Below are 15,552 nucleotides of genomic sequence, written 5' to 3'. Positions count from 1 at the left end.
TTATAGTTTAAAAACCCTTTTAAAAACCATTGGTTGCACTTAGATTAAGTGATTACTTGCATTCTCGGTGCTTTCATATCTCTCAGAACTGGTTCGACAATCATTTATACTACAACATTTGTCTTAGGAGCCTTGAAAACTCTTAACATCAGTCTCGAACAGCTTCTCCTCTTTTGTGATGAACAAAGCCGATGAAACCAAAGTCCACCTGTTATGGTGAATCTCTCTTGCTCGGTAGACTGACGAGTATCAACCGTAAGAAACAAGACGACATTGTTGCTTCGTTTTTTTACCCTAGATCTCGGGTTTTTCCAAATTTGATATGGTTTGAAGATAGTTCTCTTTGGTCTCTTCCTTCTAACGCCAACTGTTTGAACCAAAAACGGTGTGTTTGTTAGATTCTTACAATGAAGAATTTAAGAATTAGATTTCTTAGATTCTTGAGATTTAAGAGAAATCAACATAGAAATCAAATAGAAAATGAACATCAAAAAGAGTTTATTGATCAAAGATTGTATTACAAGTATGATTACAAGTGTAAAGTAAATATATGAATCTATAAACTCTTTGTAAGAAGTGTTCTAGGTCTAAATGGAAAAAAAAAAGATTTTTTGCTAAAGAGATGTGTCATTTTGTTTATACAATGAAAATTATAGGGTTTTCTAATGAAGTGAGCTTAATTAATTGTTTAATAGGCTTTGAGCGAGGATGTAAATCCACCCTAAATAGACAGACTCGGAGGACTCGTAATATAATAAACCTTGAACTCAATCTGGGCCCTAATACAAAGCCTTTGATAAAGCGATGCATATTAGGGATCTTCATCTTCTTGACGCTACAGTTTTCAAATATAACACGAGGTTTGATGTATCAATGTTTTAAATCAATGTTTTAAATTAGCATAAAATCGTTTTCAATAATTAAAAGGGAATACTCGAATCATTTTCTAGTGGAAGTATCAATGTTTTTGTTTGGCAAATTTTTTTTTTTTAAAAAGGTTTAAAACCGTGAACTGTGCATGGTGGATGATGACGAGAGAATAGATCTCACAGCAGAGTTTTGCTGGACATAGACCTGCGCTTGGATCTATGTAAAATTTTTTTTTTTACAAATTTGAGGGTCTAAAAGTTTTTTGAAGCCTATTTATATGTAATTATTTTCAAAAACTTTAAAATCTGTTGCGAATGTTTCACCTAACATGATCCAGGACCGACCGGCCCTGGCTGGACAACACAAAACACAGGTATCAGTGAACAAGAATACACGTTTCTACCATTAGAAGCACTTCAAATAATATGCAATTAGGTATTACTGATTTACTGTATAAAATACTGTTTATTCCCTCGTTCTAGATCACTACAAAATCACAAAAAGACGAATCGTACAACAAAACGAATCTATTCTGGTCCCAAAGAAAGAATTAACAAGTGTAGAATCATTAAACTGCCGATTCGCTTAACACTAGAATGCCAGTTATATTTAAACAAACCAGTTGTTTTGCTTTAACATAAATCATCCCTGATCTACTTACATTGGGAGATATCTTTTTATGTTAATCATGATCTGATTTATAAAGAAAATGATTATTAAAAAGAGTAATACATTTTTATGTCAATTATCTTCGACTATTTTTACCATTTAGTCTATTAATTTTTTACAATGTACTACTATATTTTAAAAACATTTTAACGTGACATTTATTTGCAAAATACTTATAAATGGATCTATAGTTGTGCTTTTTTTTCTTCAAAATTTCAATGCTAGTTTCCATCTGCATAATTAATACTCCCACTGTTTCATAATAAGTGTCATTCTAACCATTTTTTTGTTATATAAAAAATGTAACTTTACAATTCCAATGCAAATTATATTTAATTTCACCTGAAAATTAATTGTAAACGGCGTTGATTTTATAAATAATTTTATTTATCTCAAATATTATTTGTCAGAAATGTGTGATTAATAAAAACTTATATATATTTCAACAACTTTTTTAATCTTAATCTGTGTGAAAAATGTCTACACTTATTCAGAAATAGAAAGAGTACCTGTCAATGGATCTATAGTTGTGCCTTCTGTGTTACAAAAAAAAAAAGTTGCCTTCTTTCCTTCAAAGTTTCAACCCTTTTTAATTATGTCAGAAAATTATTGTTACTTATTTGCCAATATTGCCAGAAAATTATGTCATTTCAGAAAAAAAAACCTAAAAAATTCCATTCCGACAACAAAAGTAGCCGCCACTACAACCAATACAAATTTACCTGGAAAGTAATAAAAGCTATTTTAACTGCAAAATTGGCATTTTCATGGAGTCTCCTTTGATGTTACTTCGTTTGTCCTCTAACAAAAATTATGTTTTACAACATAAATCATGTAAACATAAACTATGTGAATAAAATTTAATATAAAATTAAAACAAAAACTTTTAAAAGGTCACAAAAGAATATATAAGAATTAAAACAAATGAAAGTTAACTAAAGTAAAAGAAAACAACATCATTAGTAATATCTCTTGTATCATTAAAATTAAAAAAACCTACAATGAATGATATATTTTAAATCAAATATTTTGATGATTACATATTAGGTTAGAAGAATATATGTTAATGAATAAAAAATAGAAAATGTGTTGTTTAGTATTATAATTTTAGTATATTGGTATTACTAATATTTTTAATTTAAATAATTACAAAAACACATCGGTTTCTTGGTTCGGTTCGGTTTAAACCGAACCATTCGGGTTGGGAAAATATTCAACCGAATGGTTTGAAATAGACTTTGGTTCGGTTTGAATCGGTTTCGGTTCGGTTGGTTCGGTTTGACTCGGTTCGATTTTTTTGTCCACCCCTGCAACAAAAGGAGCCGTCACCACCGTTAATATAAATAAATAAAAGCTATTTTTAACTGCAAAATTGGGCATTTTCATGGAGTCTCCTTTGATGTTACTTCGTTTGTTCTCTATATGCCTCGTTATCTGTAAGTTCAGATATTTTCTAATGCGTTAAGCTCAAGCCATCCACAAAAACAAATTATTAGCAGCAGATAAGTCGAAAGCATCCCTCTTTGCTTCTTCTTCTTCTTCTTCGGATAAAAAGGTCAGTTTCTTTGGTTCTCGTGTTTAATTTTAAATTTTTTAAAAATCTTGTTTCGAGAAGAGCAAGGATTTCTTAATCGCAAATCACTGCCCACGTGAGATGTTTACATAAAGATGAAGAAAGTACTCGTTTTTACTCTGTTTTTGTTCTGTCCAGCTCTTTGTTTACTTATTTTTAAGCTCAATGGACTCATTGTCTCTGCTTACAGCCTACAGGACTCCAAAATCAATACCAAAAATAGCGTTGAAGCTCTTAGGAAGGCGTTGACTGGTTCTTGAGAGATGGGTTTGTGTTAAACTCGTGGGGTTTAGTCGAAAGATTCAAAAATCAAATGGAGCCTCCAAAGGGATGTATTGCTTCTTTCGTGCATTTCTTAGTGTTCCTTCCTTATTTCACTGCATTGCTGTTTCTGGGTGTCATCAAAGGTATGACCTTTAGAGTTTTTTTTTTTTTTTTTAAACATTGTTTCCATGTTTCACACTTTATCTCTTCATTCTTCGGTCTGAACTTTCAATGGATCTCTACCCCTTTAAGCCTAGTTTTCAGTTTGTTCAGACAATGTGGTTTTAACTCACGTTGACTTTCATTACATGGATGTTGACTTTAGTGATTGTTCTTCATACTGTAAACTATAGAGCTAATTTGAGTGTCTGAAAGTTTAAGAAGCCAAGCATTTTGATTCTGTTTAGGCTCATTTGCACTTATCAAATTCATTATAGTGTAACAATGCTTTCTTTGTTGTTTAGGTATCCTTCTGTGTCCACTGGTATGCCTCGTTGTGACTATAGGCAACTCTGTGGTCATACTAACTCTTTTGCCCATCCACATCGTTTGGACATTCTATTCAATAGTGAGGTAACCAACTCCTCTCCTGAAAACATTCCATTGTCTTTTTTTGTCTCTCTAGGCGTTAAAGACTCTCCTTGTTTGTTTCTTCTCAGTGCCAAACAATTAGGACCGATCTTGAAGCTCTTTATATGCCTATGTCTACCTGCCGCCATCATTCTTTGGCCAATTCTTGGTGTCTTAGCAAGTGTTCTTGGAGGAGCTTTATATGGTTCTCTCTCACCAATCTTCGCCACCTTTGATGCCGTTGGCGAGGGCAAGCCTTCCCCGCTTCTTCATTGCTTTTATGATGGAACTTGGAGCACCGTCAAGCGCAGCTTCATTGTTGTCCGTGACTTTAAAGACGTGTGCTTTCACTCCTACTTCTCATTTATGGATGAGATTAGAAAATGTAGTCCGGATCAGAACTATCATGAGATAAGGTATATGTTTATGCTCGTTCTTGAGTTCTGACGTATCTTTCAATAGAGCTTACTAGGCCTGGTCATTCGGTTTTCGGATTCAGGTCGGTTTCTTTTGGATCAAGCCTTAGACATCTGGAACTAACTATGTACGCAGATTTGGATCAGTTCGGGTCTATAATTAAAATATATGTAAAGTACTTATAATTTTCGGAGTTTATAGTGAGTTCGAGTATTGAAAACCAGGAAAAGTTTTAAAGTACCCAAACTTCATCAAAATTTAGTTTGAGATCTATCATTTTATATAAAATTAAAAAAAAAGCTACTAATAATTGAAATTACCAATTTTTAAACTCTAAATTTAACATTTAAGATTTTATATTACTTACAAATTTCACAAAAGTAATAACAAAGATTGCAAACAAATTGAAATATATAAAAATTTTGTTTTTAGGTAGGGATGAATCGGTTCTTATCGGTTCGGGTCTACTCGGATCGGTTCTTTTCGAGTTTGGGTTTATTCGTGTCAGCTCTTTTCGGTTCCGATTCATTCATTAGAGGAATTTTGGATTTATTTGGGTACTGGTAAATTTTCAGTTCGGTTTTTTTGGGTAGGTTATTTTCTGGTCGGGTTCCAGTGCGTATTTTTTCGCTTCCGGTAAAATGGGCTTTACTTTTATATCTGCATTTTTATTTCCAGGCTACTTCAACTTCCAGGGGCTTTGATAACTTCAGCTCTCGGGATTCTTGTTGCTTTCCCTTTGATCTCACTAGTAGCCTTATGCAAAAGCCCTTACATGCTCTTCAAAGGCTGGCACCGTCTGTTTCACGACCTCATTGGACGGGAAGGTCCATTCTTGGAGACAATGTGTGTCCCCATAGCAGGCCTAGCGATCTTGCTTTGGCCTTTGGCTGTCGCTGGAGCAGTTCTTGGTTCAGCGGTCTCTAGCATCTTCCTCGGTGCTTATGCAGGAGTAGTCTCATACCAAGAATCATCTTTTTACTATGGACTATGCTTTGTGGTCGCCTCTGTGTCCATTTACGACGAGTATAGCACTGATATACTTGACATGAATGAAGGATCTTGCTTCCCAAGGCCAAAGTATCGAAAAAACGAAGCCGAACCAACACCTTTTTCAGGTCCTATACCAAGACAAGGCTCTATCAAGAACATGTCTTCAACAAGAGTAGGGTCAGTGAGAGTCCCTATGATTGATGTGAAGCCTCTTGACGTAAGCACACACTTATTATATCAAAAACCCAAATAGCAAAATAGAGACTTTTTGAGTTTTGACGAGTGTTGAAACCTTGCAGCTTTTGGATGGTCTCTTTGTGGAGTGTAGGAAGTTTGGAGACGTTTTGGCGAGTAAAGGACTGATAAACTCAAAAGATATCGAAGACGCGAGGTCTAGTAATGGCAGCCAAGTCATCAGCGTTGGCTTACCAGCTTATGGATTTCTTTATGAGATTCTACGCTCTGTCAAAGCAAATACTTCTGGCTTGTTGCTCAGTAAAGTCTCAACCTTTTCTTTGTTTTCTTGAATCATCAACGAGGATTGAACTAATGACGCAATGTTTATGTGTTAGGTGACGGTGTAACTGAACTAACTACCAAGAACAGACCGAAAGACGCTTTCTTTGATTGGTTTCTGAATCCGTTTCTGATACTTAAGGAGCAGATGAAAGCTACGAACTTAACTGATGAAGAGGAAGAGTATCTCGGAAGGTTGGTGTTGCTGTATGGAGACTCAGAGAGGCTAAAGAACTCGTATGCTGATTCATCTTCTCCTCTTCTCACCGAGCGTAAAAGAGCTGAGCTTGACGCCTTTGCTCGCAGGTAATGTCTAAAAGTTTCTATATTTATATATAAAGAGAGGCTAAAGTTTCTATTTTTGAACTTTTTTTGTGTGTGTTTGTTAGGATTCAAGGGCTGACGAAAACGGTGTCAAGGTATCCAACATACCGTAGACATTTTGTGGAATTAGTGAAGAAACTATCGGATGATTTGGAGGTCCAGGACCGTGACGGTTCAGAAACTATAAGAGAAGCGCCTGGTCCGGTTAAGATATTTTCTAGGATATTCAGTCATAGATCGTTCAGAAGGAAAGAGAGTATCAATGGATCCGACCAAGAATCAAGGAAGGGTGTGTCACGGAATGTAGATTTAGTTTAATCCTGGGAACGTGTGTATGCAATATCTCTTTTTACTAGACTTGTGAATGTTTGTTTCATGTCTAATTCATATTCATATGACAGGTTGCTCCAATATAAAATTCAACCATGTTGTGTCTTCATAACTTTTATTTTTATTTTTCACACCATATGATGTTGCAATTCAAGAGCAACGCCAATTCACCAAATATTGTTCTTGTCCTTTATAAGTATTTTAAAAAAACTATGCACAATGCGCTAATGCCCAACTTGACAAGTACAAAACATTCTCATTGTATGTTCTCATATGAATCTTATTCTTGAAATAACAAGCAAGGCCGTCACTACCGTGTTACAGAAAGGCTTTTGACAAATGCCCCATTATAATTGAACTCTCAAGACGTTAGGGGTCCATTCCGACAGAAGTAGAAGTTTGGTTTAATATAGTGATTTTCAGAGAAGTATCTAATTTGATTTTTGCCTAATTAAATCAACTAGAGCTTTTTCCGGGCTACGCCCGGGTTTATTTTCATAATTTTTGTTTTATTTTTAAAATATTTTGTTCTTATATAAATATATAGTATATATTGGAACTATGATAAATATACATTACTAAAATAATTATAACTTATTAGAATGCAAAACGTAAATAATGATAAAATACATTATTTAAAACATTGCCATAGTAAAAAATAGGTTAAAAATTTAATCATTTAAAATTTTGGTTTCCTAACTCCTCTGTTCGTTCTATATTGCTGATTCGTATTGTATAATTAGTGGTTAAGTGTTTAAGCTTTTACCAAGAAAACTAATCTTTCTAGAAGTAGTATACATGAAAAATAAAGTGGGGTTGTTGAAAATTTTCTTCGAATTTTAAAAATGTTGGATATAATAAATATGTTTTGTAGATACCTCGATATAAAGTAAACAATTAATTTCTTATTTTTTCTGAAATTTCAGAACTGTTGAGAAAAATACTATAGTTTTCGAAGGTGATTGGTAAGTACTACTCTGAATGATTTCCACACTTTTTTTTCCACATCTACTTTAATTTAACCATGCTCTAAGAAAATAATTTAAAGATACAACTCAAAAGTTAAATTAAAAATTATATTGGTTTTGAAAATCAATTTTTTTCTTAAATTTTATATTTAGTTATTTGAAAGTTTTTTTGAGCAAAGTTATTTGAAAGTTATTGATATAAATCTATATCAATAGATTATATAGCTACAATAGAAAGACTTACATTTTATATTCTAAAGCAAAGTAATTAAATCTATAGCTTCTACCAATCAAACACTTAATGAGGTTCTTATGTTATGAAGACTAAATATATCTACTAAATATTATTTTCTATATGTCGTTCTCTGCTAAATCTCATTTTCTTAAATGTTATTAGTTTTCATGAGGTTCCTATTTTTCAACATCGATTTTCCAAGAATGAAAATAAAAGACATTATAGATATTAGATACAAAGCGTTGGTTATGGCATGATTAATCCTGATCTCTTAGCCGGAGTTCTTAATTCATGATTTGACATTTTTGTGTTTTTTAACACTTTTCGGGTAAGAGACAGCTCTTCTATCTCTTATTTAAGAGACGATTTTTAGTTTTTTTAGTTAAAATCTAAGAAAAAGCTAAGAACCTCAGTTAAAAGACTAAAATTAATGATTGTCTTATATATTTTTGTATCCTGATACGTGAATTCTCCCCATTAAGGAAAAAATACATGTTAAGAAATATCTTGTATGGTACAATCGCAATAGATTATTAAATATAAATCGAAATAATATTTTTGTTAAAAATAATAATTAAGATTTGGGTTGTGATTTTGCATCTAGTTAGTTTTTTTTTGTATTAAAATAATACAAATGTTTGTAAGATACTTAAAACAACCAAAATAAGACAATGTGCCTTCTAATGTATGATATATATTAAATTGTTCATATACAAACGCTCATATTACATATTTAAATGTTATTAAATTAGGGGATTTCTAATTTTACCATAAGTTTGATACACTTTCTAATTGTTTTTGTTAAAAATAACAATTTTCATAATTAACTTTAAATCTATGATAAAAAATAAGACTAAACTAAATTCTCCTAATTAATTCCAATGATACACAAAAATAACATTAATTAATAATCTACTATATTATAGAGTAACTCTATTATAGAGTGAACCATTGGAGCAAATCCAACTCTATAATAGACTTACTCTATTTTAGAGTGAATTATAGTTTATTTTTTTGTGTTATCATTGAAAATGGTCTAAATACTTAAGAATCATTTATAAAACATTTATAGAAGTTTTGTGATGAAATAAATACAAAATAGAAAATCAGTTAGAAAGAAGTGTTAGGAGTCATTATATTATGAAACAAAGGATATGATAAAGAGGACTACTGTTATCTAACATGATATGTGATTCTATCAACCCGATTAATCAAACACAATCACTCAATCTGTGAGAATAAAAGTTTATCAAATGCTTACATTAGCACCAAAACGAATGAGAATCAAACGACCTCCAAATGACCATGTTGGCAAGCCTGCATCAAAGTCGTTTGTACAAAGCTATAACCTGTCCACGTTAGTTACAGAGATTGATATCAACTCCTGATTCCACCAACACATAAAATATCTGTGGATATAAACAACAAAACCCATATTAGGATCATCCTTACCATAAAGATCAAAACTTGTTAAAATCTCTAAGATCTTAGAAACTGGGATACTTCGTGGTGGCACTGGGCGGCAGCATAATGGAGAGGAGAGTTACGAACACCAAAGAAAGAATAGCGAGCAACTTCCAAAAATTAAAAACGAAAAACTTTTGCTTTGGAAGGAAAAACAACAATTCCACATCATCTGATTGAGCAATTTACATCTGCTTGAGATGTTAATTACAGTTGCAGCATTGTGATATAAACAAATTGGGAAACACTGAATAAGATGGTACATATTCCAATCAGATGGAAGACTTCTAAACCTAAATCGACCTAGTATTCTCTGTCTGATGGTAAAAGGCTAACAAAATCAGAACTGACATGGAAGCCTGACTTTCAAGGCGGAGCCGTAGATCCTGTAACTAAAATTTACCTAGTATTCTGCAACTACGAAATGTTTTGAGCAGTATTAGTGGAGTTGGCGTATAGATATATATATATAGGGTTTAGAGGGGAAGTGGAATAGTAATTCGTGGAGTTGTTGTCTTCGATTTGATGAATGCAAAAATAGATGTATTAGTGGGAGGAGGAGAAGTTGAATGGTGATTTACAACTGAAAGGGAAGCTGGAAGGCGATGAAGATGAATGAAGAAGTGGAAAAGGCCAGAATCGTTAACCTTACCGCGACAAAGGCTGAAGAGAGAGATGCTTTAGGAGATGGGACAGATGGCTCTTTCCTATTGGTTAAATTTTTAATCCTATGCGGCATAGTTCTCCTTTGAATATATTTAACTTTTAGTATAGTATAGATATACATGAAATGAGAAATACTTAGACGCCGTTATTGGAAATTAGTTGGATGGAATAACCGGCTTCAAAAAGAAGACGAAAGTGCTCTCTTGCATCAACATACAATCTGCAACAAATACAAGAATAAACATAATTAGTAAAATATAAAATGGAAATTAGAGATATTGTTGTGAGACAAAAATCAAATCATGACACCTATCGCCATGTATGTATTTAATGTGTAAATTTTTTCTCTGATTTTCTCTTTTGTGTTAATTTTTATTCTTGTTTCTCACTTTGGAGTGTAGACAAAAATATATATAGAGAGAGATGAAGCAAGCGGAAAAAAATATTATGTTTATTATGTAAAATCAATAATATGGAGAAAAATACAAAGCTCTTCTTCTCGGACAAATTAGTTTTCACTTTCAAACTTTTAATTTTTATTGGATCTGAATCTACTATTAATCTTAAGTTTGTAACTTTTTTAGGGATTGATTTCTCTAGTGTTTCTTTTTGTAAGATGGTTTTTATGAATCTGACTGATTGATCTTAGATTTATAACTTTTGGGAATTAGTTTCTTTCTTTTACTTTGATTTTGATCAAGAAAAATGTTTAATTGGATTTAAGATCAGCTAGCTCTGTAGCGTTGAAGAGGTGTATCAACATCCAAAAACTTCTGAAGATCGAATTGTTGTTATAGAAAACAAAGAACCAGTATTGTATGATATAAAATCCGTTTAAAAATGTCATCCATTTGACTTTAACTTCATTTTGGGTAATTCATGATAATAAAAATTGTACCATGATATGATACATAATGGTGAAACTCTAACTAAATGGTTAATATGACTATAAATAGCTGGAAATAAATTTATATTGGTGTTGATGCACCTTCACCCTTCATCATGGTGCATGTATGCTTGTTTTAGACAAGCAAAGCCTCATGTATATGAGATAGAGAATAACAGCGGCATGAGACTATATGCTTCTGATATGTCACATAATCAAGGTGAAATACAGAGGCGTCGTCCGTGGGAATTTAGTATTAGATAGAATTCATTTGGGTTGATGACTTCTTTCTCTCTTAACATCCTACAAGTTTTAATGATTTGATGTTGATTTAAAACTCATTTGTCCAAGTTTTGTACAATGTGTCACCACGTTATAGTTTTGATCCAAAATTTAAACATGAAATCTACGTATTTTTAGATGATTCTAATAATAGTACCCAAAGTGAGATAAGAAGACCGCAAATGTAAGTGCACATACATAATCATTCATTATTATAGACTCACAGTCAAATAATTCGAAATTTGTGTTTAGATTCCATCGTTTAACAACGTTAGTGGTGAAAATATATACACTTTAATCAACAAATATTTCAGTTGGCTAACACTAATTAACATGGTTAATGGATTATAAGAACATTCCGCACAATAAAGGAATGTACCAAATCAACATGTGTTGGAGAAAAAATACCATATTGGAAATATGTAAGGGACTTGAGTAATATATAAGGGATTTGGGCCACTCCACTTACCGCCAATTGGTTTTAAGTTGGAAGCCCATGAATCTTATCATGGTAACAGAGCCGGCCCAATACCCTGATCCAGTAATCCGGCCCGGACAGTGGCCCAATCATCCCATTAACTGATGGCCCATAGAAGGCTCAGTTCCGCCGAGATTGTTAGAAAATAAAGCATCCTCTTGGAAGGGATATGATGGATTCTGCGAGATTAATGATTATACCCACCATTATCTCGAGGGAGGGTGTTGGAGAAAAGATCTCACATTGGAAATATGTAAGGGATTTGAGTAATATATAAGGGATTTGGGCCACTCCACTTACCGCCAATTGGTTTTAAGTTGGAAGCCCATGAATCTTATCAACAAGTTAATTCATAAACCATAACATTAATGCGGTGAAGAGAATATATTCATATTGATATTTGAGAAGAGACTAATGATTCATGTATTGTCCACCATATGAATTATCCCAATTCTCATCAACACCCAAACTTGTTCAAAATATATACATTGTTCTCTATCTCTTTCGGCTCGGAACTTCTTCCAATTAGAAAAACTTTCCACATACAAAACGTTCTCATTGTTTGCTCTCATGTTGCTGAACTTCAAGTTTATACATGGTGAAAAAAATGTTTATGCATGGTAAAAAAATGTTATGCGAGTCATGCGACAAAGTGTTCCTCGTGTGTTTTTCCTCTTGCCAGCTCCTCTTTTTCGAAAGTCATCAAATGGAATATTGCCACGTCTTAGGTAACACCCTCGCCTCCAAAATATCCAGTGGAGTGATCGCCACGATTGACCTAAATGGGTATCCATAACAAACGGTCGTAATGTCTCGAAGCTTTACTAGTTCAAAAGATCTACGGCTCTATGAATCTTGAGCCTCACATCTACAAAAGCGCACACGTGGGTGATCTCGTGTGTATATAACTATATATATATATAAATATAATATAATTAATATTGCTAATTTTCGTTCTAGGTGACCGGTCCGCACCCTGCGGACATAAGAAAATTCAAAATATGGAATAAATCGTATATAGTTTTTGAAGTAACGGATTTTATAACATAATACCACCGTCTTTGGAAGAATTTATCAGCCATGAAAAACAACTGGTACTCAATATTTGAGATGGACGAGAGGGAACAAAGTAACTTCAGTACGAAGAGGCAGATATTGTGTGTATGTATAATTGCAATGTCCCAAAATAATTTGTGTGTTTACGAAGATACTTTCATTCAAAATATGGAATAAATAGTGTATAATTTTAGAAATAACAGATTTTATATTATCATTAATTAGAATTGTATAGTATATATGTCGTAATTCTTTATTTTAGGTGAATAATATCATTTTCCATAAATAACAAAAAAACATTTATGTAGACATATTAAAAGAAAATATAATAAAAATCAAAATCAAAAGATTATCCATAAACAATATAAATTATGAAGTACAATTCTCGAAAAATAAAGCAAAATCAATTAGAAACCTGCAAAAAATTAAATAAATTTTGTAAGCAATTTGACGGGTTAACATTATTTGATAGATTTATAAGTTTCTAAATATAAGTTAACATGAAATAATATTAAATTGACATACAATCATCGAAATAGTCAGAATACGGGATGCTCCTGAATACAATCGGTCTCCTAACTCATCACTATCCATCTGGCAAATTGTATTTATGCCAATAAAAGCCTATAAGGGGGATCAGTTCGATTATCATTTTACGAATGTAATGATTCTTAAACGTTACCAATTGTGTCCTTGTGTATATTGTATTAATAAAGGGGATCTGGTTTAGCTAGGAACTTTTAAAAGTTTTAATCCAAACAAAAACAAAAATAAAGGTACTTAGACCAAATCTTAAAAAAATCAAAAACAAAGGTAGTTAGACCAAATTAAAAAAATGATGCAAAAACACAGCCATAACAATAGAAAGTAAAGCTTTTTCAAAAGCCGACAGATCACTCGCCCTTGAGATTCTTTTGAGAGAGTTTCTTGTTGACAGAGTGTTGATCCTCAAGGCAACTGTCTTCATCTTGTTCGCTTTTTCTTTTAGACAAAGGAGTTCCTGAAAAACCACTAGAACCAGAGGAAATATCATCTGCGGACTCCAACATTAGGACCTGCAAGAGACAAAATTTAATCAAATCAATATTATGCTAATGTAACAATCAAATTCTTCGCAATTATAATCAGTGTAATACCGGTTTAGGAGGCAAATCAGCAAATTCCTCAACCATTTCACGGTCATCAGTAGCCAATCGAACAACATACTGAGAGCTCTTTCCTTTGATGTTATCAGCATCAACTGAAATCTCAAAAAGGACTATCTTACCAAAGAGATCGCTAACTGCTTCTAGTAAGAAGTCTTCATCTTCATTCTACAATTACATAGAGATAGGTTAAACAAAAGAATTTATTGTGTTAATTGATGTACAATGGAATTTCTAAAAGTACCTCGTCATAGAGTTCAGCGGCGGAATGACACACAATTTGTTGAGCATTAGCATCAAACAAAAGAAAATTAGCCTCACCGCTATCGTCTTTAACATGGGCAATTAATTTGAACCTGAAAACATGAGTATATAAACGTCACATATCATTTCGATGACGATCTACCTAACTAAAATGTGTGTATATCTAAAAATACAATACCTGGAAATGACATCACTGTATTCTTTATCACATGTATTGCAGAAGAACAAGGGACGGTTATCAGCATCAACATTGGTTGTAGGCATCACTTTTTTGTTGTGGTATTTGCAACTTAAATATTGCCAGCCACGTTCAATATCAATTGTTTCAATAGTACCCAGAGTGACAAAAGTGCCAACCTATTCGGCAATGACAATATGTTAAAAGCATTGATAACAAATGGAATATACTCATGTGTAAAGAATTAAAAAGTGAAGGGTGTAGTCTATATACCCGAGTACTATCAATGATCTCTCTTATGGTTAGCTTCTCATTAAGAACAAAAAACCTGGCACGAATAGATGTAGCAGTACCAACAGACCATTGGCTACTATCATTGTTTGTAAGAGCAAGTGAATCAATAGGGAGACTGCCAAATCAAGTAATCACACATAATTTAAAAACGTTTCAGTTAAAAATGACGTTCACAAATTAAAAAAAAAGATCTAGTTGTGGAACGTAAGAAGCTGGAGACATACCTTGCTTTGAACTCCTCAATAAATTCAAGTGTTGGGTTGAGCAAAATATGGGTTGAATTATACCCGCTAGATATGGAGTAAGCACCTACAAATTATTTTGATCTTATTAATATGTTATGCGAGTAATAATTTTACACAAATAGAAACAACATTATATACCTTTCCACTCTTTAACAGAACAGAACCTGATAACACAAATAATCATCGTGGACATGTTACTCATACTGTAATCGTATACTTGTTTAGCATAACAACCCCACAGAGTACACATCATTTTCACATTATTGTATAATTTAAACTTAAGTTAAAATACAGATTATAGATGTTTAGTTAGCAAATTAAGGAAAAGATAAAGAAAATACAATCGCATCTCCCTCGTGTAGCTTGTCATCAAATTTTTTGATGAGTTGTTCACCAACTGAAGCATGAATTCTTGTCCCCTGACTGTTCATATAAAAGTTATGCGTCAGTACTCTATAAATGATAAGAGTTTTATAAACACAGAATAAGTGTATCTCGAAATGAATAATAAACCATTCCTTCAAAAAAATGCATTTGTGTGATTTATACTTACTTCTTTATCAACAAAAACCATTTCAATGGTGTTTCCTGATTCTTTGTTATAGTTTCTCCACAAGCGAACAATCCTAACTTCAATACGCGACGTATCTTTACGGGGTTTTAATTCTCTAATATAAGAAACAATGTTTTTGGAGGCTCGCACCATTGCCATTGTTCTTGTAAGAGCAGAATGTTTGTATTTTAAGACCTTGGGTGTCTCCTATATATATAAAGTCGATTTATTTCTCATATTAATGACCCCTAATAAATAATGAAATCGTTTAAAGAAAGATATTAAATGTGTATTGTCAAAAAGTGATTTGCA

The 15,552-nt window shown here is 32.7% G+C and overlaps 2 protein-coding genes and 1 long non-coding RNA gene across 5 annotated transcripts; 1 reads left to right on the top strand and 2 right to left on the bottom strand.

The window, feature by feature from the left end:
• Positions 1-2,912: 2,912 nt before the first annotated feature.
• On the top strand, positions 2,913-6,633 carry LOC106327816 (uncharacterized membrane protein At3g27390-like). Of its 3 annotated transcripts, none has more exons than XM_013766088.1 (8): positions 2,913-3,094; positions 3,303-3,519; positions 3,841-3,949; positions 4,036-4,362; positions 5,042-5,573; positions 5,656-5,851; positions 5,929-6,178; positions 6,262-6,633. In XM_013766088.1, exons 2-8 carry the CDS (start codon positions 3,426-3,428, stop codon positions 6,512-6,514), a joined length of 1,761 nt encoding a protein of 586 aa, XP_013621542.1. In that variant the 5' UTR covers positions 2,913-3,094; positions 3,303-3,425; the 3' UTR covers positions 6,515-6,633. The 3 variants fall into 3 exon arrangements, with proteins under 3 accessions (XP_013621542.1, XP_013621544.1, XP_013621543.1); XM_013766090.1 differs by having other exon boundaries at positions 2,922-3,094; positions 3,310-3,519; XM_013766089.1 differs by lacking the exon at positions 2,913-3,094 and adding an exon at positions 3,105-3,216.
• A 7,418-nt stretch (positions 6,634-14,051) lies between these two features.
• Positions 14,052-14,975, bottom strand: LOC106324364. Its single transcript, XM_013762344.1, has 5 exons — positions 14,826-14,975; positions 14,667-14,751; positions 14,422-14,557; positions 14,180-14,327; positions 14,052-14,062 (listed from the first exon to the last, which is right to left on the bottom strand). Exons 1-5 carry the CDS (start codon positions 14,938-14,940, stop codon positions 14,052-14,054), a joined length of 495 nt encoding a protein of 164 aa, XP_013617798.1. The 5' UTR covers positions 14,941-14,975.
• A 93-nt stretch (positions 14,976-15,068) lies between these two features.
• LOC106326791 lies at positions 15,069-15,329 on the bottom strand. Its single transcript, XR_001267329.1, has 2 exons — positions 15,241-15,329; positions 15,069-15,106 (listed from the first exon to the last, which is right to left on the bottom strand). It is a non-coding gene; the product is annotated as an uncharacterized LOC106326791 (long non-coding RNA).
• Positions 15,330-15,552: the final 223 nt, after the last annotated feature.

Source organism: Brassica oleracea, chromosome C2, assembly GCF_000695525.1.
Source record: "Brassica oleracea var. oleracea cultivar TO1000 chromosome C2, BOL, whole genome shotgun sequence".
Classification (NCBI taxonomy): domain Eukaryota; kingdom Viridiplantae; phylum Streptophyta; class Magnoliopsida; order Brassicales; family Brassicaceae; genus Brassica; species Brassica oleracea.
This window is presented reverse-complemented; position numbering and strand designations above follow the sequence as displayed.

Coding starts and splice junctions, on each gene's coding strand:
- LOC106324364 (XM_013762344.1), bottom strand. CDS start 14,940: ATGATGTGTACTCTGTGGGGTTGTTATGCTAAACAAGTATACGATTAC. Junction 14,752..14,825: donor TTCTGTTAAAGAGTGGAAAG/GTATATAATGTT, acceptor AATAATTTGTAG/GTGCTTACTCCATATCTAGC. Junction 14,558..14,666: donor ATTGAGGAGTTCAAAGCAAG/GTATGTCTCCAG, acceptor TTGATTTGGCAG/TCTCCCTATTGATTCACTTG.
- LOC106327816 (XM_013766088.1), top strand. CDS start 3,426: ATGGAGCCTCCAAAGGGATGTATTGCTTCTTTCGTGCATTTCTTAGTG. Junction 5,852..5,928: donor TACTTCTGGCTTGTTGCTCA/GTAAAGTCTCAA, acceptor TTTATGTGTTAG/GTGACGGTGTAACTGAACTA. Junction 6,179..6,261: donor CTTGACGCCTTTGCTCGCAG/GTAATGTCTAAA, acceptor TGTGTTTGTTAG/GATTCAAGGGCTGACGAAAA.